At 46.0% G+C, this 24,664-nt stretch overlaps 1 protein-coding gene across 1 annotated transcript in view; it reads left to right on the top strand.

Moving 5' to 3' along the window:
* Positions 1–24,664, top strand: part of MSH5 (mutS homolog 5) — a 74,718-nt gene that overhangs the window by 27,959 nt on the left and 22,095 nt on the right. The window contains exons 11-21 of the mRNA XM_069755449.1: positions 6,614–6,676; positions 6,766–6,894; positions 8,358–8,430; positions 8,884–8,993; positions 10,068–10,148; positions 13,636–13,723; positions 17,617–17,803; positions 17,887–18,013; positions 18,365–18,514; positions 18,909–18,983; positions 19,083–19,226. Coding sequence (XP_069611550.1) covers positions 6,614–6,676; positions 6,766–6,894; positions 8,358–8,430; positions 8,884–8,993; positions 10,068–10,148; positions 13,636–13,723; positions 17,617–17,803; positions 17,887–18,013; positions 18,365–18,514; positions 18,909–18,983; positions 19,083–19,226 — 1,227 coding nt within the window. The remainder of the gene's footprint in view (positions 1–6,613; positions 6,677–6,765; positions 6,895–8,357; positions 8,431–8,883; positions 8,994–10,067; positions 10,149–13,635; positions 13,724–17,616; positions 17,804–17,886; positions 18,014–18,364; positions 18,515–18,908; positions 18,984–19,082; positions 19,227–24,664) is intronic.

The following is a 24,664-nucleotide window of genomic DNA, read 5'->3' on the forward strand; positions in this document are numbered from 1 at the left end:
CCTTTATGCATGACATCTTCCGAGAGTACCTGGATAAATTCCTGATTGTATACTTGGATGACATTTTGATCTTCTCGGATGATTGGGAGTCTCATGTGAAGCAGGTCAGAACAGTTTTTCAGGTCCTGCGTGCTAATTCTTTGTTTGTGAAGGGATCAAAGTGTCTCTTTGGTGTGCAGAAGGTTTCATTTTTGGGGTTCATCTTTTCCCCTTCTACTATCGAGATGGATCCTGTTAAGGTCCAAGCCATCCATGATTGGACTCAGCCGACATCTCTGAAAAGTCTGCAAAAGTTCCTGGGCTTTGCTAATTTTTATCGTCGCTTCATCTGCAATTTTTCTAGTATTGCCAAACCATTGACCGATTTGACCAAGAAGGGTGCTGATTTGGTCAATTGGTCTTCTGCTGCTGTGGAAGCTTTTCAAGACTTGAAGCGTCGTTCTTCTTCTGCCCCTGTGTTGTGTCAACCAGATGTTTCTCTTCCGTTCCAGGTCGAGTTTGATGCTTCTGAGATTGGAGCAGGGGCTGTTTTGTCGCAGAGAGGTTCTGATTGCTCAGTGATGAAACCATGCGCTTTTTTTTCCAGGAAGTTTTCGCCTGCTGAGCGAAATTATGATGTGGGCAACCGAGAGTTGCTGGCCATGAAGTGGGCATTCGAGGAGTGGCGTCATTGGCTTGAAGGAGCTAAGCATCGCGTGGTGGTATTGACTGATCATAAGAACTTGACTTATCTTGAGTCTGCTAAGCGGTTGAATCCTAGACAGGCTCGTTGGTCGCTGTTTTTTGCCCGTTTTGACTTTGTGATTTCGTACCTTCCGGGCTCTAAAAATGTGAAGGCGGATGCTCTGTCTAGGAGTTTTGTGCCCGACTCTCCGGGTTTGTCTGAGCCGGCGGGTATCCTCAAGGAAGGAATAATTGTGTCTGCCATCTCCCCTGATTTGCGGCGGGTGCTGCAAAAATTTCAGGCTAATAAACCTGATCGTTGTCCAGCAGAGAGACTGTTTGTCTCTGAGGTTCATTGTTCGGTGTTGGCTGGTCATCCTGGAATCTTTGGTACCAGAGAGTTGGTGGCTAGATCCTTTTGGTGGCCGTCTCTGTCGCGGGATGTGCGTGTTTTTGTGCAGTCCTGTGGGATTTGTGCTCGGGCTAAGCCCTGCTGTTCTCGTGCCAGTGGGTTGCTTTTGCCCTTGCCGGTCCCGAAGAGGCCTTGGACACATATCTCTATGGATTTTATTTCTGATCTTCCCGTTTCTCAAAAGATGTCAGTCGTTTGGGTGGTCTGTGATCGCTTTTCTAAGATGGTCCATTTGGTACCCTTGTCTAAATTACCTTCCTCCTCTGATTTGGTGCCATTGTTCTTCCAGCATGTGGTTCGTTTACATGGCATTCCAGAGAATATCGTTTCTGACAGAGGTTCCCAGTTTGTTTCGAGGTTTTGGCGAGCCTTTTGTGCTAGGATGGGCATTGACTTGTCTTTTTCCTCGGCTTTCCATCCTCAGACTAATGGCCAGACCGAACGAACCAATCAGACCTTGGAAACATATCTGAGATGCTTTGTTTCTGCCGATCAGGATGACTGGGTGTCCTTTTTGCCTTTGGCTGAGTTCGCCCTTAATAATCGGGCCAGCTCGGCTACCTTGGTTTCGCCATTTTTCTGCAATTCTGGGTTCCATCCTCGTTTCTCTTCAGGACAGGTTGAGTCTTCGGACTGTCCTGGTGTGGATACTGTGGTGGACAGGTTGCAGCAGATTTGGACTCATGTAGTGGACAATTTGACCTTGTCCCAGGAGAAGGCTCAACGTTTCGCTAATCGCAGACGCCGTGTGGGTCCCCGACTTCGTGTTGGGGATCTGGTTTGGTTATCTTCTCGTCATATTCCTATGAAGGTTTCCTCTCCTAAGTTTAAACCTCGTTTCATTGGTCCGTATAGGATTTCTGAGGTTCTTAATCCTGTGCCTTTTCGTCTGACCCTTCCAGATTCTTTTTCCATACATAACGTATTCCATAGGTCATTGTTGCGGAGATACGTGGCACCTATGGTTCCATCTGTTGATCCTCCTGCCCTGGTTTTGGTGGAGGGGGAATTGGAGTATATTGTGGAGAAGATTTTGGATTCTCGTGTTTCTAGACGGAAACTCCAGTATCTGGTTAAATGGAAGGGTTATGCTCAGGAAGATAATCCCTGGGTTTTTGCCTCTGATGTTCATGCTCCCGATCTTGTTCGTGCCTTTCATGTGGCTCATCCTGGTCGGCCTGGGGGCTCTGGTGAGGGTTCGGTGACCCCTCCTCAAGGGGGGGTACTGTTGTGAATTCTGTGGCAGAGCTCCCTCCTGTGGTCACAAGTGGTACTTCGGCTGATTCTCTCTGTGAGCTTCTGTTGGTGGAGGGAAGTGGTACTGCAGCTTCTGAGTTTCCTCCCTCAGGTGATCTGGTGAGGTCGTTAGGTGCTTCTCTACTTAACTCCACCTAATGTTTTGATCCTGGCTTCCTGTCAATGTTCCAGTGTTGGACTTGCTTTTCCCTGGATCATTCCTGTGGCCTGCTGCTCTGCATAGCTAAGTTCTTCTTTGCTATTTGTTTGCTTTTTTTTCTGTCCAGCTTGTCTAATTTGTTGCTGGAAGCTCTGGGACGCAAAGGGTGTACCTCCGTGCCGTTAGTTCGGTACGGAGGGTCTTTTTGCCCCCTTTGCGTGGTTTTCTTTAGGGTTTTGTGTAGACTGCAAAGTTACCTTTTCTATCCTCGATCTGTTAAGAAAGTCGGGCCTCACTTTGCTGAATCTATTTCATCTCTACGTTTGTCTTTTCATCTTACTCACAGTCATTATTTGTGGGGGGCTGCCTTTTCCTTTGGGGTATTTCTCTGAGGCAAGGTAGGCTTATTTTCTATCTTCAGGCTAGTTAGTTTCTCAGGCTGTGCCGAGTTGCATAGGCAGAGTTAGGCGCAATCCACGGCTGCCTCTAGTGTTGTTTGGAGAGGATTAGGGATTGCGGTCTGCAGAGTTCCCACGTCTCAGAGCTCGTTCTATGATTTTGGGTTATTGTCAGATCACTGTATGTGCTCTGACCGCTATGTCCATTGTAGTACTGAATTGCCTTTCATAACAGTGGGCATGCTCGACCACTGCGATCTCCTGTGTGATTGGAGCGAGGGTGTGCATGCTCGACCACTGCGATCTCCTGTATGGTTGGAGCGAGCGTGGGCATGCTCGACCACTGCGATCTCCTGTGTGGTTGGAGCGAGGGTGGGCATGTTCAACCACTGTGATCTCCTGTGTGGTTAGAGCGAGGGTGGGCATGCTTGACCACTGCGATCTCCTGTGTGATTGGAGCGAGGGTGTGCATGCTCGACCACTGCGATCTCCTGAGTTATTGGAGCGAGGGTGGGCATACTCGACCACTGTGATCTCCTGTGTGATTGGAGCGAGGGTGGGCATGCTCGACCACTGCGATCTCCTGTGTGATTGGAGCAAGGGTGGACATGCTCGACCACTGCGATCTCCTGTGTGATTGAAGCTAGGGTGGGCATGCTCGACCACTGCGATCTCCTGTGTGATTGGAGCAAGGGTGGGCATGCTCGACCACTGTGATCTCCTGTGTAATTGGAGTGAAGGCGGGCATGCTCGACCACTGCGATCTCCTGTGTGATTGGAGCAAGGATGGGCATGCTCGTCCACTGTGATCTCCTGTGTGGTTGGAGCGAGGGTGGGCATGCTCATCCACTGCGATCTCTTGTGAGGTCGGAGCAAGGGTGGACATGCTCGACCACTGCAATCTCCTGTGTGATTGGAGCAAAGGTAAGCATGCTCGACCACTGCGATCTTCTGTGTGATTGGAGTGAAGGTGGGCATGCTCGACCACTGTGATCTCCTGTGTGATTGGCGTGAGAGTGGGCATGCTCGACCATTGCGCTCTCCTGTGTGATTGGAGCAAAGGTGAGCATGCTCGACCACTGTGATCTCCTGTGTGATTGGCGTGAGGGTGGGCATGCTCGACCATTGTGCTCTCCTGTGTGATTGGAGCAAAGGTGAGCATGCTCGACCACTGTGATCTTCTGTGTGATTGGAGTGAAGGTGGGCATGCTCGACCACTGCGATATCCTGTGTGATTGGAGCAAAGGTAAGCATGCTCGACCACTGCGATCTCCTGTGTAATTGGAGCAAAGGTGAGCATGCTCGACCACTGCGATCTCCTGTGTAATTGGAGCAAAGGTGAGCATGCTCGACCACTGCGATCTCCTGTGTAATTGGAGCAAAGGTGAGCATGCTCGACCACTGCGATCTCCTGTGTAATTGGAGCAAAGGTGAGCATGCTCGACCACTGTGATCTACTGTGTGATTGGAGCGAGGGTGTGCATGCTCGACCATTGCGATCTCCTGTGTGATTGGAGCGAGGGTGGGCATGCTCAATCACTGCAATCTCCTGTGTGATTGGAGGGAGGGTGGGCATGCTCGACCACTGCGATCTCCTGTGTGATTGGAGCGAGGGTGTGCATGCTCGACCACTGCGATCTCCTGTATGGTTGGAGCGAGGGTGGGCATGCTCGACCACTGCGATCTCCTGTGTGGTTGGAGCGAGGGTGGGCATGTTCAACCACTGTGATCTCCTGTGTGGTTAGAGCAAGGGTGGGCATGCTTGACCACTGTGATCTCCTGTGTGATTGGAGCAAAGGTAAGCATGCTCGACCACTGCGATCTTCTGTGTGATTGGAGTGAAGGTGGGCATGCTCGACCACTGCGATATCCTGTGTGATTGGCGTGAGAGTGGGCATGCTCGACCACTGTGATCTCCTGTGTGATTGGAGCAAAGGTGAGCATGCTCGACCACTGTGATCTCCTGTGTGATTGGCGTGAGAGTGGGCATGCTCGACCATTGCGCTCTCCTGTGTGATTGGAGCAAAGGTGAGCATGCTCGACCACTGTGATCTCCTGTGTGATTGGCGTGAGGGTGGGCATGCTCGACCATTGCGCTCTCCTATGTGATTGGAGCAAAGGTGAGCATGCTCGACCACTGCGATCTCCTGTGTAATTGGAGCAAAGGTGAGCATGCTCGACCACTGCGATCTCCTGTGTAATTGGAGCAAAGGTGAGCATGCTCGACCAGTGCGATCTACTGTGTGATTGGAGCGAGGGTGTGCATGCTCGACCACTGCGATCTCCTGTGTGATTGGAGCGAGGGTGGGCATGCTCAATCACTGCAATCTCCTGTGTGATTGGAGGGAGGGTGGGCATGCTCGACCACTGTGATCTCCTGTGTGATTGGAGCGAGGGTGGGCATGCTCGACCACTGCGATCTCCTGTGTGATTGGAGCGAGGGTGTGCATGCTCGACCACTGCGATCTCCTGTATGGTTGGAGCGAGGGTGGGCATGCTCGACCACTGCGATCTCCTGTGTGGTTGGAGCGAGGGTGGGCATGCTTGACCACTGCGATCTCCTGTGTGATTGGAGCAAGGGTGTGCATGCTCGACCACTGCGATCTCCTGAGTTATTGGAGCGAGGGTGGGCATACTCGACCACTGTGATCTCCTGTGTGATTGGAGCGAGGGTGGGCATGCTCGACCACTGCGATCTCCTGTGTGATTGGAGCAAGGGTGGACATGCTCGACCACTGCGATCTCCTGTGTGATTGGAGCTAGGGTGGGCATGCTCGACCACTGCGATCTCCTGTGTGATTGGAGCAAGGGTGGGCATGCTCGACCACTGTGATCTCCTGTGTAATTGGAGTGAAGGCGGGCATGCTCGACCACTGCGATCACCTGTGTGATTGGAGTGAAGGCGGGCATGCTCGTCCACTGTGATCTCCTGTGTGGTTGGAGCGAGGGTGGGAATGCTCGACCACTGCGATCTCCTGTGATTGGAGTGAAGGTGGGCATGCTCATCCACTGCGATCTCTTGTGAGGTCGGAGCAAGGGTGGACATGCTCGACCACTGCGATCTCCTGTGTGATTGGAGCAAAGGTAAGCATGCTCGACCACTGCGATCTTCTGTGTGATTGGAGTGAAGGTGGGCATGCTCGACCACTGTGATCTCCTGTGTGATTGGAGCAAAGGTGAGCATGCTCGACCACTGTGATCTCCTGTGTGATTGGCGTGAGGGTGGGCATGCTCGACCATTGCGCTCTCCTATGTGATTGGAGCAAAGGTGAGCATGCTCGACCACTGTGATCTCCTGTGTGATTGGCGTGAGGGTGGGCATGCTCGACCATTGCGCTCTCCTATGTGATTGGAGCAAAGGTGAGCATGCTCGACCACTGTGATCTCCTGTGTGATTGGCGTGAGGGTGGGCATGCTCGACCATTGCGCTCTCCTGTGTGATTGGAGCAAAGGTGAGCATGCTCGACCACTGTGATCTCCTGTGTGATTGGCGTGAGGGTGGGCATGCTCGACCATTGCGCTCTCCTATGTGATTGGAGCAAAGGTGGGCATGCTCGACCACTGCGATCTCCTGTGTAATTGGAGCAAAGGTGAGCATGCTCGACCACTGCGATCTACTGTGTGATTGGAGCGAGGGTGGGCATGCTTTTCCACTGATCCATTCACCTCTATGGGACTGACGGATGGACTATTTCCATTTTTTACCGTCCGTGACTAATACGCTGACTGCTTTTCTTTCACCAGCTGATACTAAAGCGCATGACCCTGTGTAACACCAAGGTGACGGACTGGCAGTCCCTGTACAAGGTACTTTCCTGTCCGTTGCTGGGGCCTATATGTTTAGTCTCGGAGTGAATATCTCTTACTTCTCTCCTTCCGCTACTTGGTTCCTGCAGACTGTGTACAATGCTGTTTGCCTAGGAGAAATCTGCCGCATGTTGCCGCAGTCTGTGACTCTGTTCAGCCGCATCGCTTCTGCTTTCAGCAGTGACCTGCACTATATCGCCAGCCTCATCAGTAAAGTGGTTCGTATCCTGAGACTTTCTTATGGTCCTTTATCTACATATAAACCCTCCTGTTCCTAATTTTACCTATACTCCGTTATGAGAATGGTCCTAGCCGCTTAGATCCATATTCTCCTCCATGGAGACAGACATATAATGTAATAATCTGGCTACCAGCAGCCACCACTAGGGGGAGCTAATATGCTAACTGCAGACTGTTATACATTGAGCTCAGTGATAAGACTGTATTCAGTGGCTGCAAGCAGCCAGAATAGTTTTATTTTTGATGGATTCTGCCGTTTCAACAAACTTTTCATAAATCAATAGTACAAGTAAACATGAGAAACTTTCTAATACATTTTATCAGAGAAATCTGCCCTCATCATTCACTCAAAAAAATTGCTATAATCTTTTTTTTTTCAAAATAAAAAGGATTATGAGCTCCCTGAGGGATCAGATTACAACTGCCTATTAAGTCTATGGAGAGGGGAAGGGAAGCAATAGGAAAGAGCAGAGTGAGATATAGAGGCAGAGACACACTAAGGCAGTGCTGCTGCTTTAAAGTATCTGTTTATCTTAACCCAGACCTGGATTAACAGCTACACTGCTCATTGCTGTGGTATAATATCTTTTTATGCTGTTTTATTGTAAGTTAATTTTAATCTCACCCCGATGTTGGATTCACAGCTACAGTGCTCAGTACTGTAGTATAATGTCCTTCATGCTAAGTTCCAGTAACCGTATTATCTCACTCTGGTGCTGTATTCACAGCTACACTGTTCAGTATTATAGTATAATGTCCTTAACTTATACTTGTTTTATCTCACTCCTGAGCTGGATTCACAGCTACACTGCTCAGTGGTGTAGTATAATGTCCATCATACGGTTTTCTTGTTAGCGTATTATCTCACCCTAGAGTTGGATTCATAGCTACACTGTTCGGTACTGCTGTATGATATCCTCTATTCTGCTTTCTAGTCAGTGTTTTATCTCACTCCAGAGCTCAGATCCATATAGAGTGTTAGTTAATGTGGTATAATGTCCTCCATGATGCCTTATATTCAGTGTTTTATGTGATACAAGTTCTGGATTCACAGATACACAGCTCAGTATTGCTGTATAATGTTTTCTGAACATGTGCTACATAGACAGGAGAGCAGGAATGCCTCATATATGTGTGTGTGCTTTGTATGGGAGACATAATCGTAGCTATCCTCCACCCACTAGCTCAGAGAGAGCTGAAAATTAGTGATTGAATCTGCAAAGGAGAAAACTGGTGAAAAATGCAGGATCAATGGTGAAAGTTACCTGAAAGTGCAGGTACACTATAAATCTGTCTATGCTGAGGCTTTGGAGCTCTGTATCAGCATAAAGCAATGTTAAGAAAATTAATCTGCACAGAATTTAGGAATTTATATGAGGTTTTCCTATTTTTTTCGAGCATCTTTTAAGGTATCACTGAGCCCAAGTTTTCTTTCGCCCAGGTGGATTTCGAAGAGAGCACAAGGGAAAAGCGATTTTGTGTCAAGCCACAAGTAGATCCGACCATAGATGAAAGTAAGTGACATTTCTGAGGCCGCGACATCAATATTTTATCGATATACCGGAATCTAAATACAAAGGTAAAGGAAATGTTCACCCTTCTGTACAGAGCTGTGCACCGCGGCCTTATACGGCTAAGTCTATGAAAAATAAAAAAGAAGGGGAGGAAATAACAAAAAGTGTCTGCAGCAGGAAAGAGTTAAAATCTAAAAAAAAACAACAACTTAAAATAATACATTTTCTGCCTCTGCATCACCTCTAGGGGGCGCTTTGGACTTACTGTGTGTTGTTATGGATAGATTATGTGCTCTGGGACTTTCAGTGTTATCATAGGCACGTTCTGTGGTTATATAGACCTGTGAGGAGACTACTACTCCCAACATGACCAGACAGCTATGGGCTAGAAGCAAATGTCAATAAATGTAAGTGACGGTATTACACTTACACCTTTATGTCCACCTGTGCCAGAGAAACGCCGGATGCAGGGCCTGCCGGACTTCCTAACAGACGTGGCCCATAAGGAATTGGAGACCTTGGACGTTCGGATACCGTCCTGCTGCGTGCTCTACATCCCGCTGGTGAGGAAAAACTACATGCAATAAGACAGGCGACATCTGGGCGCCCGCGCCTCAGGCGTAAATGCCCTGGAAAGAAAGTGGCGGCACAGAACGGGCACAGAGTAGTGGTGGCACAGGTCAGGGACACACAGAGGCTCCTCAAGCTGTCCCGTGCGTCTGTGAACTCAGGGCTGGACTAACAACTACACCGCTAACTACTGTAGTATAATGTCCTTCATGCTGCCTTCGTATGAGTCTATTATCTCATCCCAGTGCTTGATTCACAGCTACACTGCTGAGTACTGAAGTATAATGCTCTCTATGCTGATTTCCAGTAAGTGTATTATCTCACCCAGTGCTGGATTCACAGCTGCACTGCTCACCAGTGTAGTATAATGTATTTCATGCTGATTTCCAGTAAGTGTATTATCTCACTCCAGTGCTGGATTCACAGCTGCACTGCTCACCAGTGTAGTATAATGTATTTCATGCTGATTTCCAGTAAGTGTATTATCTCACTCCAGTGCTGGATTCACAGCTGCACTGACTCAGCAGTGTAGTATAATGTATTTCATGCTGATTTCCAGTAAGGGTATTATCTCCTCCGTTCTGGATTCACAGCTACACAGAGTAGTGGTCGCAGAGGTCAGGGACATACAGAGGCATGGCTCCTCAAGCTGTCCCGTGCGTCTGTGAACCCATCCTGGACCACATTTCATCTCCTCGAAGTAAAAGGTTACTACTGGAATCAAGCAAATCTCCCTAAATTTGAGTTTGGGAGATTCGCCTGTAAAATCTGATTTGCATTGAATAAATTTAACATAAATCAAAACTTCAGGAAATAGTTTAAAAAATATATATTTTATTGACTTCTTCACTTCTGTTCGGCCGACCCCATACTTCTCCGCCGCTCCTCCGGCCGCTCCTCCGGCCGCTCCTCTGTCTTCTATCTTATCTTCTCTTCCCCGCATGGTCCTCTGCATGTAGGCGTTACTAGGGAATGACAGCAAGCAGAGATTTTGAAAACAGTAAGACATTGATAAGATTGCATTTTACAGAGAATAACATTCATTTGTGGCCTTTTATCACCTTCAGATTGGATTCCTGCTATCCTTCCAGCGCCTCCCGCAAATGCAGGAAAAAAGCCACTTCGAGATCGAAGGTCTGGATTTCATGGTGAGATGTCTCGTAATTTTTTTCCTTTTTTAATAATTTATGTTTATTAAATAATGAGCCCCGCAGTGTAATAACATATACATCAATGCTGCGTGCCGTATACATTCATCCTCCTCAGGATGCTGCCCTCTGCTGGCCAGAATGAATATATCTACTTACATTTCTGGTTCCTCCCGTGGTATTAAGGCTATGTGCACATGTTGCGGATTAGGCTACTTTCACACTAGCGTTTTCTGCAATCCGTCACAATGCGTCGTTTTGCAGAAAAAACGCATCCTGCAAAAGTGCTTGCAGGATGCGTTTTTTCCCCATAGACTTGTATTGACGACGCATTTGCGACGGATTGCCACACGTCGCATCCGTCGAGCGACGGATGCGTCGTGCTTTTGCGGACCGTCGGGAGCAAAAAACGCTACATGTAACGTTTTTTGCTCCTGACGGACCGCTTTTTCCGACCGCGCATGCGCGGCCGGAACTCCGCCCCCACCTCCCCGCACCTTACAATGGGGCAGCGGATGCGCCGGAGAAATGCATCCGCTGCCTCCGTTGTGCAGTACGTTTAACGCTAGCGTCAGAATCTCTCCCCGACGCATTGCGACGGGGAGATTCCGACGCTAGTGTGAAAGTAGCCTTAGGCTGAGGAATTTCTGGTGCGGATTCTGCGTCTCTTGGCAGAAAACGCAGGTGCGGATTTGTCGCGTTTTTTGTGCGGATTTTGTGCGTTTTTGGTGCTGATTTGCTGCGGATTTTTTGAGGATTTACTGCGGTTTTTTTTTACCTCTGCGGATTTCTATAATGGAATGGGTACAAAAATGCTGCAGATCCGCCAAAAAGAAGTGACATGCTACTTCTTTTAATCCGCAGCGTTTCCGCATGGAATTTTCCGCACCATCAGCACAGCGTTTTTTTGCCATTGATTTACATTGTACTGTAAATCAATTGCAGATCTGCAGCGTTTCTGCACCGCAAAAAACGCAGGAAATCCGCAAAGTGTGCACATACCCTTAAAGGTGTATTCGCCATCATTTGTAGTCTGTGTTGTATATTTTAACCCATTGTGCAGTAATTTGTGAAATTGTTTTTAATATACGTAGTGTACTACTGGCGCTTCTATCTATGTGTGAATGCATCTACAATACAGACCAAAAGTTTGGACACACCTTCTCATTTAAAGATTTTTCTGTATTTTCATGACTATGAAAATTGTACATTCTCAGTGAAGACATCAAAACTATGAATTAACACATGTGGAATTATATACTTAACAAAAAAGTGTGAAACAACTGAAATTATGTCTTATATTCTAGGATCTTCAAAGTAGCCACCTTTTGCTTTGATGACTGCTTTGCACACTCTTGGCATTCTCTTGATGAGCTTCAAGAGGTAGTCACCGGGAATGGTCTTCCAACAATCTTGAAGGAGTTCCCAGAGATGCTTAGCACTTGTTGGCCCTTTTGCCTTCACTCTGCGGTCCGGCTCACCCCAAACCATCTCGATTGGGTTCAGGTCTGGTGACTGTGGAGGCCAGGTCATCTGGCATAGCACCCATCACTCTCCTTCTTGGTCAAATAGCCCTTACACAGCCTGGAGGTGTGTTTGGGGTCATTGTCCTGTTGAAAAATAAATGATGGTCCAACTAAGCGCAAACCGGATGGAATAGCATGCTGCTGCAAGATGCTGTGGTAGCCATGCTGGTAGTCCATATGTTCACCTTTTCTGCGACGCACAGATCTCAGATTTGGACTCATCAGACGAAAGCACAGATTTCCACTGGTCTAATGTCCATTCCTTGTGTTCTTTAGCCCAAACAAGTCTCTTCTGCTTGTTGCCTTTCCTTAGCAGTGGTTTCCTAGCAGCTATTTTACTATGAAGGCCTGCTGCACAAAGTCTCCTCTTAACAGTTGTTGTAGAGATGTGTCTGCTGCTAGAACTCTGTGGCATTGACCTGGTCTCTAATCTGAGCTGCTGTTAACCTGCGATTTCTGAGGCTAGTGACTCAGATAAACCTATCCTCAGAAGCAGAGGTGACTCTTGGTCTTCCTTTCCTGGGGCAGTCCTCATGTGAGCCAGTTTCTTTGTAGCGCTTGATGGTTTTTGCCACTGCACTTGGGGACACTTTCAAAGTTTTCCCAATTTTTTGGACTGACTGACCGTCATTTCAAGTAATGATGGCCACTTGTTTTTCTTTACTTAGCTGCTTTTTTCTTGCCATAATACAAATTCTAACAGTCTATTCAGTAGGACTATCAGCTGTGTATCCACCAGACTTCTGCACAACACAACTGATGATCCCAACACCATTTATAAGGCAAGAAATCCCACTTATTAAATCTGACAGGGCACACCTGTGAAGTGAAAACCATTCCCGGTGACTACCTCTTGAAGCTCATCAAGAGAATGCCAAGAGTGTGCAAAGCAGTCATCAAAGCAAAAGGTAGCTACTTTGAAGAACCTAGAATATAAGACATAATTTCAGGTTTCACACTTTTTTGTGAAGTATATAATTCCACATGTGTTCATTCATAGTTTTGATGCCTTCAGTGTGAATGTACAATTTTCATAGTCATGAAAATACAGAAAAATCTTTAAATGAGAAGGTGTGTCCAAACTTTTGGTCTTTACTGTATATACCGTATATTGGTTACAATTGATGTGATCCGTACAGTGGTGGTGTAATAACGCTGGTACTGGGTTATTTACTATTCTATTTCACAGGATAGATTACTTGTCCAAAACTTTCCTTATAATAGGCGATCAATAGCAGATCAGGGGGCGTCCGATAGCTGATCAGTGCCAGGTATCAGACTCCCATTCATATCATATTAGAGTCCTATCCTTCGGCAAGTCCTGGACAATCCCTTTAAATGGTTATTCCCATCTTCCTAAATGGGAATTATTGAAAAGTGCTCATAAAAATAAGCACTTTTGCAATTCATTGTTAATATCTTCAGTTGTTCTTGAGATATTAACACTTTTCTATTGTTTACAGCTGGTTGCCTAGGAGACCGACCACCACGTCATTTTAGCAACGTTGGCCAAACATGTAAAGAGCTTACAGGCTCTTTTCTATTGAGCTTGTAAGCATTGCTTTGAAGCCGGCCAGGCTCGCTGGAGTGCACTGTTCGCTAACTCCAATGCAGTGTTTACAAGCTACACAGCAGCGGTGGTCGGACTCCTAGGCAACAAGCTGTAAACCATATAAAAAGTGTTAATATCTTAAGAACGACTGAAAATTTTAATTAACAGTAAATTGCAAAAGTGCTTGTTTTTCCAAGCTCTATCAACTGACAATATCCATCTGTAGAGACAGGAATAACCCTTTATGGTCTCCTTCCCAAATAATGCGCTAGAATGCCGTGTAACCCAAAACCAGCAAAATAGGACACTATGTTCAGTGATTCATCCATATTACATGTGTACATTATAGCAGTGGTAGACTTTTATTCACATCCCAATAATCTGTATAATATCCCTTTGTCTTGACCAGTTTCTGTCAAATGATCGACTCCATTACAGAAGTGCCCGGACCAAAGAACTGGATAAAGTCCTGGGGGATCTCCATTGTGAGATAAGAGGTCAGATATCTAATCAGCAATTATAAAAAGGGGAAAGGAGGCTCAAGTGTCTCACAATATCTAACATTTTTGGAATTATTTGGCCTAATAAGCATAATACAAGTACTTTATCTAGCTGAGAGTGCTGCAAAACTGATACAAATTTGTCCAAGCTCTCGATCGGTTCCGATTGCTGTCGCTTCTATCAGTCTTAGAGATAGTAGCAGGAAAGGGGTTGTAACAGATCTCCACAATATGGCAAGGGGTTAAAGCACCTGCAGTCTCAGGGAGGGCAGAGCAAAAAATCTGGATAAGATAAATCACATGGAAAGGAAAAGAGGCATCCTTGTTACACACGGAGTTCATATCCAGCCTATATTACTGGGAGAAATACACAGATATCACATTCAGCCTATATTACTGGGAGAGACACACAGATATCACATTCAGCCTATATTACTGGGAGAAATACACAGATATCACATTCAGCCTATATTACTGGGAGAAATACACAGATATCACATTCAGCCTACATTACTAGGAGAGTCACACAGAGATCACATCCAGCCTATATTACTGGGAGAAATACACAGAGATCACATCCAGCCTATATTACTGGGAGAAATACACAGATATCACATTCAGCCTATATTACTGGGAGAGTCACACAGAAATCACATCCAGCCTATATTACTGGGAGAAATACACAGATATCACATTTAGCCTATAATACTGGGAGAGTCACACAGAGATCACATCCAGCCTATATTACTGGAAGAGTCACACAGAGATCACATCCAGCCTATATTACTGGGAGAGTCACACAGAGATCACATTCAGCCTATATTACTGGGAGAAATACACAGATATCACATTCAGCCTATATTACTGGGAGAGTCACACAGATATCACATTAAACCTATATTACTGGGAGAAATGCACAGATACCACATTCAGCCTATAATACTGGGAGAGTCACACGGATATCACATCCAGCCTATATTACTGGGAGAAATACACAGAGATCACATCCAGCCTATATTACTGGGAGAGTCACACATAGATCACATCCAGCCTATATTGCTGGGAGAAATACACCGATATCACATTCAGCCTATATTACTGGGAGAAATACACAGATATCACATTCAGCCTATATTACTGGGAGAGTCACACAGAGATCACATCCAGCCTATATTACTGGGAGAAATACACCGATATCACATTCAGCCTATATTACTGGGAGATACACGGAGAGATCACATCCATCCTATATTACTGGGAGAAACACGGAGAGATCACATCCATCCTATATTACTTGAAGAAACATGTAGCCGTCACATCAATCCTGTATTTTTGGGAGAAAAATACAGAGGTAGAGACACACAGGGATCACATCCAGCCTATATCACTGGGAGAGACAGACAGAGATCACAGCCAGTCTCTATTGCTTGGCAAAACACATGGAGATCACATCCAGCCTATATTACTAGGAGAGACATACGGAGATTGGATCTATCCTATATTACTGGGAGAGATTCACAGGGCTCAGAATTAGCCAACATCGCTGGAAGAAACATATGGATATCACATCCAGCCTATATTACTGTGAGAAACACACATATTAAATCCAGCCTATATTACTCAGCGAAACACACAGAGGTCACATCTAGCCGAATTTAGTGGGAGAAACAAAGAGATAAGACATCCAACCTATATTACTGGGAGTGACACCCAGACCTCACATCCAGCCTATATTACTGGGAGTAACACTCAGACCTCACATCCAGCCTACAGTGGGGCAAAAAAGTATTTAGTCAGCAATAGTGCAAGTTCCACCACTTAAAAAGATGAGAGGCGTCTGTAATTTACATCATAGGTAGACCTCAACTATGGGAGACAAACAGAGAAAAAAAATTCCAGAAAATCACATTGTCTGTTTTTTTAACATTTTATTTGCATATTATGGTGGAAAATAAGTATTTGGTCAGAAACAAACAATCAATATTTCTGGCTCTCACAGACCTGTAACTTCTTCTTTAAGAGGCTCCTCTTTCCTCCACTCATTACCTGTAGTAATGGCACCTGTTTAAACTTATCATCAGTATAAAAAGACACCTGTGCACACCCTCAAACAGTCTGACTCCAAACTCCACTATGGTGAAGACCAAAGAGCTGTCAAAGGACACCAGAAACAAAATTGTAGCCCTGCACCAGGCTGGGAAGACTGAATCTGCAATAGCCAACCAGCTTGGAGTGAAGAAATCAACAGTGGGAGCAATAATTAGAAAATGGAAGACATACAAGACCACTGATAATCTCCCTCGATCTGGGGCTCCACGCAAAATCCCACCCCGTGGGGTCAGAATGATCACAAGAACGGTGAGCAAAAATCCCAGAACAACGCGGGGGGACCTAGTGAATGAACTGCAGAGAGCTGGGACCAATGTAACAAGGCCTACCATAAGTAACACACTACGCCACCATGGACTCAGATCCTGCAGTGCCAGACGTGTCCCACTGCTTAAGCCAGTACATGTCCGGGCCCGTCTGAAGTTTGCTAGAGAGCATTTGGATGATCCAGAGGAGTTTTGGGAGAATGTCCTATGGTCTGATGAAACCAAACTGGAACTGTTTGGTAGAAACACAACTTGTCGTGTTTGGAGGAAAAAGAATACTGAGTTGCATCCATCAAACACCATACCTACTGTAAAGCATGGTGGTGGAAACATCATGCTTTGGGGCTGTTTCTCTGCAAAGGGGCCAGGACGACTGATCCGGGTACATGAAAGAATGAATGGGGCCATGTATCGTGAGATTTTGAGTGCAAACCTCCTTCCATCAGCAAGGGCATTGAAGATGAAACGTGGCTGGGTCTTTCAACATGACAATGATCCAAAGCACACCGCCAGGGCAACGAAGGAGTGGCTTCGTAAGAAGCATTTCAAGGTCCTGGAGTGGCCTAGCCAGTCTCCAGATCTCAACCCTATAGAAAACCTTTGGAGGGAGTTGAAAGTCCGTGTTGCCAAGCGAAAAGCCAAAAACATCACTGCTCTAGAGGAGATCTGCATGGAGGAATGGGCCAACATACCAACAACAGTGTGTGGCAACCTTGTGAAGACTTACAGAAAACGTTTGACCTCTGTCATTGCCAACAAAGGATATATTACAAAGTATTGAGATGAAATTTTGTTTCTGACCAAATACTTATTTTCCACCATAATATGCAAATAAAATGTTAAAAAAACAGACAATGTGATTTTCTGGATTTTTTTTTCTCAGTTTGTCTCCCATAGTTGAGGTCTACCTATGATGTAAATTACAGACGCCTCTCATCTTTTTAAGTGGTGGAACTTGCACTATTGCTGACTGACTAAATACTTTTTTGCCCCACTGTATATTACTAGTAAAAACACCTCTACAAGAAAAAAAAAATCTGATTCTTGGATCAGGTTGAAAATTATGCACATCCAAGGGTCTGAAAAGGAATGAAAGAAAAAAAGATTGTAGACTGAAACATAGGTGACATCTAACATATATAAAAATATTTTTTTTACATGTCAAACGTGTCCGTAGCAGCTACATAAATACTAACCTCGGTAATCTGTGTCTACCCACGACCACTATTTTACAATTACCATATAGTGAATTCTACATAGAAGTTAAAGGGGTTGTCCAGTGAAGATAGGTGATAATTTATAGATTGGTGGGTCTGACAGCCGGCACCTCCGCATATCGACTGTCAGCAGGTCCCGTAGTGGCCGGAAGTAAACGATCTACAGAGTCAAAGGTGGCGGGTGTTAGCCGCCCAATGATCCGGTATTGGTGATCCATCCTCGGGCTAGGTTATCAATACGCCCTTGGATGTACCTGTGGGAACGCACCAGTGCACCTATCGTGTGTGTCCTCCACAGACCACGAGACCATGATAATGCACCAGCTGCAGACGTTGATCCTGGAGCGGTCGGCTGTTTTACATGACGTGACGGAGTACGTCGGGCAGCTGGACGCTCTTCTCGCCATGGCCGTCTCTGCCAGTGAGAATGGATACGTTCGCCCATGTTACACTTCAAACAACATCATTAATATAAAGGAGGGCAGGTGAGGAGGCAGAAGATCCCTCATGTCTCACCTTTTCATGTATTCCTGGCTTTATACTACCTTTTTTTTTATTTCTCTTCCAGACATCCCCTTATGGTATTTTGTTCCGGAACTTTTGTCCCAAACCCAACGGAAACGGGAGAGCAAGAAAAGAGGATAAAAATTGTGACAGGTCCCAACTCGTGTGGGAAAAGTGTATATCTGAAACAGGTAGCGAGAACAGGAAGAAAAAAAGTGTGTTCATCGTCTGATAAATGATAACATGTTGTCTGATTGCAGTCACCACTAGGGGGAGCTCACTGCATACAGATTTATATACTTAGCATTGATCCCTTTTCAGTATAGGACATACCAGGATGTGATAGCGCAGGTGTATGGAGCAGGCTCAGGAGCCGAGCCTGCTCCGTATAAGGCAAGTGCCAGCTGTGTTATACTGCCAGCACCTGCTGTATCAGCAGCGACCAGAGCCGGCTGCCTCCGCAGACCTCGTGTCATGTGCGCCATGCTGCTCTGGGTGGTACCGCACTGACTGACTGTTCACACTGAACTTTCTCATCTCAGGTGGGTCTCATTGTTTTCATGGCTATGGTCGGGAGCTATGTACCTGCCTCTTATGCCGAAATCGGACCCATTGACGGGATCTTTACCCGATTACAGACACGGGAATCTGTTTCTCTCGGTTTGTCTACTTTCATGATTGATTTAAACCAGGTTTGTAACGCTTTTTTTTTTTAATGCAGCATACTCCAGATTGTGGCATTTTTCTCTCTTTAGAAAAAATGCATCGAAAACATATTTACAAAGTTGTCTACAGCCCCAATGCAGAATAGTGTGTCTCCGTGGTAACAGACTACAAAGGAGCCCCGTGTAGTCTGACTCTGCAGACTGCAGTACTTTTGCATGGGAGCTGTATACACAAAGTGGTACTTCTTTTTTTTTAATTTCCAAAACACATTGATGTATATTTTAATTTTAGATGCATTGTAGTCACAATGAAAAAAATCACTGCAATAATAGAAAAGCCCTTCTGATAGAACGTAATATCCTAATATAATTGTAATACATTTGATGATACTATATTAAAGTGTGCAGTCCCTCCACATAGATGGCGAGAGCGGTGAATAATGCGACCGCGAATTCACTCATTCTAATAGATGAATTTGGAAAAGGGACCAATACGGTAAGAAACGTCACTGATCTCCTCGAACACCCAGGTGTATGTATGTGTATGTACGGTATATATATAATTACATCCCTTACGTTGTGTCTGATTTTCCAGGTGGATGGGCTTTCCCTCTTAGCTGCCATTCTCAGACACTGGATAGAGCAGGGGTCTTCCTGCCCCCATATTTTACTTTCTACCAACTTTCACAGTCTGATCCAGCTGAAAATACTTCCTGAAAGTCCCATAGTGCATTATCAGGTGAGAACTGCAAGTAACAGTAGGATGGTAGAGGTCCATGGGCAAAGCATTTGGTAGGGAAATCGTACATCCCTCCTCTGTTGAACCTGATGGCTTATTGCAGACGCTCTCGCACATCTCTCAGAGGTGGCTGTTCAAGCCATGGACCTTCCCAACACTGAAGTCTGCTCCTGCCGGGAACGCACGTTAATGGGAATCTATAAAAACTCACATAAAACTAATTATACAAACCTATAGGGAACATAAAATCTGTTATTACATATGCCAGTGAGGGGCATCGGTGCACCCTTGGTGTGGCCAAGGACTCAGTGCCCCATTCCGCTGTTGTGAATTCTGTGGCTGAGTTCACTTCTGTGGTCACAAGTGGTATTGCAGTCTCTGGGCTTCCTCCCTCAGGTGTTTTGGTGAGCTCATTGGCTGCCTTGCTATTTAGCTCCACCTGAGTCTGTCTTCCTTGCTCCTTGTCAATGTTCCAGTGTTGGATCTGAGCTACTGCATCTTTCCTTGGGCCTGCTGCTCTGCTAGATAAGTGCTTCTAGTTTGTTTTCTGTTTTTTCTGTCCAGCTTGCTATTAACTTTTGCTGGAAGCTCTGAGAAGCAAAGGGGTGCACCGCCGTGCTGTTAGTTCGGCACGGTGGGTCTTTTTGCCCCTTTGCGTGGTTTTCGTTTTAGGGTTTTTTGTAGACTGCATAGTTCTCTTTGCTATCCTCGCTCTGTCTAGAATATCGGGCCTCACTTTGCTGAATCTATTTCATTCCTACGTTTGTCTTTTCATCTTGCTAACAGTCATTATATGTGGGGGGCTGCCTATTCCTTTGGGGTATTTCTCTGAGGTAAGTCAGGCTTGTATTTCTATCTTCAGGCTAGTCAGCTCCTCAGGCAGTGCCGAGTTGCATAGGTAGTGATAGGCGCAATCCACTGCTGCTTATAGTTGTGTGAGGATAGATCAGGTACTGCAGTCTACAGAGATTCCACGTCTCAGAGCTCGTCCTATTGTTTTTGGTTATTGCCAGATCTCTGTATGTGCGCTGATTACTGCACGCTGTGTTGCCTGATTGCCAGCCATAACAGTACAAGGAGCCAACCAATGATTCCCAATAGAGGGAAAAAAGAAATCCTGACATCATTTTTTTTTCTTAGCTCTGTCTTCAGTCTTTTTTTCCCCTAGACATTAGAGTGCTTCAGGACACAGCTGTGGACATGGATATTCAGGCTCTGTGCTCCTCAATGGATAATCTCGTTGTAAATGTACAAAAGATTCAAGATACTATTGATCAGAAATCGATGCTAGAACCAAGAATTCCGATTCCTGATTTGTTTTTTGGTGACAGAACTAAGTTCCTGAGCTTCAGAAATAATTGTAAGCTATTTTTGGCCTTGAAACCTCATTCTTCTGGTAATCCTATTCAACAGGTTTTGATTATTATTTCTTTTTTGCGCGGCGACCCACAGGACTGGGCGTTTTCTCTTGCACCAGGAGATTCTGCATTGAGTAATGTTGATGCATTTTTCCAGGCGCTGGGATTGCTTTACGATGAGCCTAATTCAGTGGATCAGGCTGAGAAAAATCTGCTGGCTTTATGCCAGGGTCAGGATGATGTAGAAGTATATTGTCAGAAATTTAGGAAGTGGTCAGTACTCACTCTGTGGAATGAATCTGCACTAGCGGCTTTGTTCAGAAAGGGTCTCTCTGAAGCTCTTAAGGATGTAATGGTGGGATTTCCTATGCCTGCTGGTTTGAATGAGTCTATGTCCTTGGCCATTCAGATCGGTCGTCGCTTGCGCGAGCGTAAATCTGTGCACCATCTGGCGGTATTGTCTGAGAGTAAACCTGAGCCTATGCAGTGCGACAGGACTATGACTAAAGTAGAACGGCAAGAACACAGACGTCTGAACAGACTGTGTTTCTATTGTGGTGATTCTACTCATGCTATTTCTAATTGTCCTAAACGCACTAGGCGGTTCGATAGCTCTGCCGTTATTGGTACTGTACAGTCCAAATTCCTTTTGTCCATTACCTTAATGTGCTCTTTGTCATCGTATTCTGTCATGGCGTTTGTGGATTCAGGCGCTGCCCTGAATCTGATGGATTTGGATTATGCTAAACGTTGTGGATTTTTCTTGGAGCCTTTGCGGTGTCCTATTCCGTTGAGAGGAATTGATGCTACACCTTTGGCCAAGAATAAGCCTCAGTACTGGGCCCAGCTGACCATGTGCATGGCTCCTGCACATCAGGAAGTTATTCGCTTTCTGGTACTGCATAATTTGCATGATGTGGTCGTGTTGGGGTTGCCATGGCTACAAACCCATAATCCAGTATTGGATTGGAACTCTATGTCGGTAACCAGCTGGGGTTGTCAGGGAGTACATGGTGATGTTGCATTTTTGTCTATTTCGTCATCCATTCCTTCTGACATCCCAGAGTTCTTGTCGGACTTTCAGGATGTATTTGAAGAGTCCAAGTCTGATGCCCTACCTCCGCATAGGAATTGTGATTGTGCTATCGATTTGATTCCTGGTAGTAAATTCCCTAAGGGTCGTTTATTTAATTTGTCCGTACCTGAACACACCGCTATGCGCAGTTATGTGAAGGAGTCCCTGGAGAAGGGACATATTCGCCCATCGTCGTCACCATTGGGAGCAGGGTTCTTTTTTGTAGCCAAGAAGGATGGTTCGCTAAGACCGTGTATTGATTACCGCCTTCTTAATAAGATCACTGTTAAGTTTCAGTATCCCTTGCCATTGATTTCTGACTTGTTTGCTCGGATTAAGGGGGCTAGTTGGTTTACTAAGATTGATCTTCGTGGTGCGTATAATCTGGTGAGAATCAGGCAGGGAGATGAATGGAAAACGGCATTTAATACGCCCGAGGGTCATTTTGAGTATCTGGTGATGCCGTTCGGACTTGCCAATGCTCCATCTGTTTTTCAGTCTTTTATGCATGACATTTTCCGTGAGTATCTGGATAAATTCTTGATTGTTTACTTGGATGACATTTTGATCTTCTCAGATGATTGGGAGTCTCATGTGAAGCAAGTCAGAATGGTTTTCCAGGTACTGCGTGCTAATTCCTTGTTCGTGAAGGGATCAAAGTGTCTCTTCGGTGTGCAGAAAGTTTCATTTTTGGGGTTCATCTTTTCCCCTTCTACTATCGAGATGGATCCGGTTAAGGTTCAGGCCATCCAGGATTGGACTCAGCCGACATCTCTAAAAAGTCTGCAGAAATTCCTGGGCTTTGCTAATTTTTATCGTCGCTTCATCTGTAATTTTTCTAGCATTGCCAGACCATTGACCGATTTGACCAAGAAGGGTGCTGATTTGGTTAATTGGTCTTCTGCTGCCGTGGAAGCTTTTCAGGAGTTGAAGCGTCGTTTTTGCGGTGCCCCTGTGTTGTGTCAACCTGATGTTTCTCTTCCGTTCCAGGTCGAGGTTGATGCTTCTGAGATTGGTGCAGGGGCGGTTTTGTCACAGAGAGGTTCTGGTTGCTCAGTGTTCAAACCATGTGCTTTCTTTTCCAGGAAATTTTCTGCTGCTGAGCGTAATTATGATGTGGGCAACCGAGAGTTGCTGGCCATGAAGTGGGCATTCGAGGAGTGGCGTCATTGGCTTGAGGGTGCTAAGCATCGCGTGGTGGTTTTGACTGATCATAAGAACCTTACTTATCTTGAGTCTGCCAAGCGCTTGAATCCTAGACAGGCCCGTTGGTCGTTATTTTTTGCTCGTTTTGATTTTGTGATTTCATACCTTCCGGGCTCTAAAAATGTGAAGGCGGATGCTCTGTCTAGGAGTTTTGTGCCCGACTCTCCGGGGTTATCTGAGCCGGCGAGTATCCTCAAGGAAGGAGTCATTGTGTCTGCCATCTCCCCTGATTTGCGGAGAGTGTTGCAGAAATTTCAGGCTAATAAACCTGATCGTTGTCCGGCCGAGAAACTGTTCGTCCCTGATAGGTGGACTAGTAAAGTTATCTCTGAACTTCATTGTTCGGTGCTGGCCGGTCATCCAGGAATCTTTGGTACCAGGGAGTTGGTTGCTAGATCCTTCTGGTGGCCATCTCTGTCACGGGATGTGCGTGCTTTTGTGCAGTCCTGTGGAATTTGTGCTAGGGCTAAGCCCTGCTGTTCACGTGCCAGTGGGTTGCTTTTGCCCTTGCCGGTCCCGAAGAGGCCTTGGACACATATTTCGATGGATTTCATTTCTGACCTTCCCGTTTCTCAAAAAATGTCGGTCATTTGGGTGGTCTGTGATCGCTTTTCTAAAATGGTCCATCTGGTGCCCTTGGTTAAATTGCCTTCCTCCTCTGATTTGGTGCCTTTGTTCTTCCAGCATGTGGTTCGTTTACATGGCATTCCTGAGAATATTGTTTCTGACAGAGGTTCCCAGTTTGTCTCGAGGTTCTGGCGAGCCTTTTGTGGTAGGATGGGCGTTGACCTATCTTTCTCCTCGGCCTTCCATCCTCAGACTAATGGCCAGACCGAACGAACCAATCAGACCTTGGAAACATATCTGAGATGTTTTGTTTCCGCTGACCAGGATGATTGGGTGTCATTTTTGCCGTTGGCTGAGTTCGCCCTTAATAATCGGGCCAGCTCGGCTACCTTGGTCTCTCCATTTTTCTGCAATTCTGGGTTCCATCCTCGTTTCTCTTCAGGACAGGTTGAGTCTTCGGACTGTCCTGGTGTGGATTCTGTGGTGGACAGGTTGCAGCAGATCTGGACTCAGGTAGTGGACAATTTGACCTTGTCCCAGGAGAAGGCTCAGCTTTTCGCTAATCGCAGACGCCGTGTGGGACCCCGACTTCGTGTTGGGGATCTGGTTTGGTTATCTTCTCGTCATATTCCTATGAAGGTTTCCTCTCCTAAATTTAAACCTCGTTTTATTGGTCCGTATAGGATTTCTGAGATTCTCAATCCGGTGTCTTTTCGTCTGACCCTCCCAGACTCCTTTTCCATACATAATGTATTCCATAGGTCGTTGTTGAGGAGATACGTGGCACCTATGGTTCTATCTGTGGAGCCTCCTGCCCCTGTTTTGGTGGAGGGGGAATTGGAGTATATTGTGGAGAAGATTTTGGATTCTCGTGTCTCTAGACGGAAACTCCAGTATCTGGTCAAATGGAAGGGTTATGCTCAGGAAGATAATTCCTGGGTTTTTGCCTCTGATGTCCATGCCCCAGATCTTGTTCGTGCCTTTCATGTGGCTCATCCTGGTCGGCCTGGGGGTTCTGGTGAGGGTTCGGTGACCCCTCCTCAAGGGGGGGGTACTGTTGTGAATTCTGTGGCTGAGTTCACTTCTGTGGTCACAAGTGGTATTGCAGTCTCTGGGCTTCCTCCCTCAGGTGTTTTGGTGAGCTCGTTGGCTGCTTTGCTATTTAGCTCCACCTGAGTCTGTCTTCCTTGCTCCTTGTCAATGTTCCAGTGTTGGATCTGAGCTACTGCATC

This window comes from Ranitomeya imitator, chromosome 2, assembly GCF_032444005.1.
Source record: "Ranitomeya imitator isolate aRanImi1 chromosome 2, aRanImi1.pri, whole genome shotgun sequence".
Taxonomy (NCBI): Eukaryota; Metazoa; Chordata; class Amphibia; order Anura; family Dendrobatidae; genus Ranitomeya; species Ranitomeya imitator.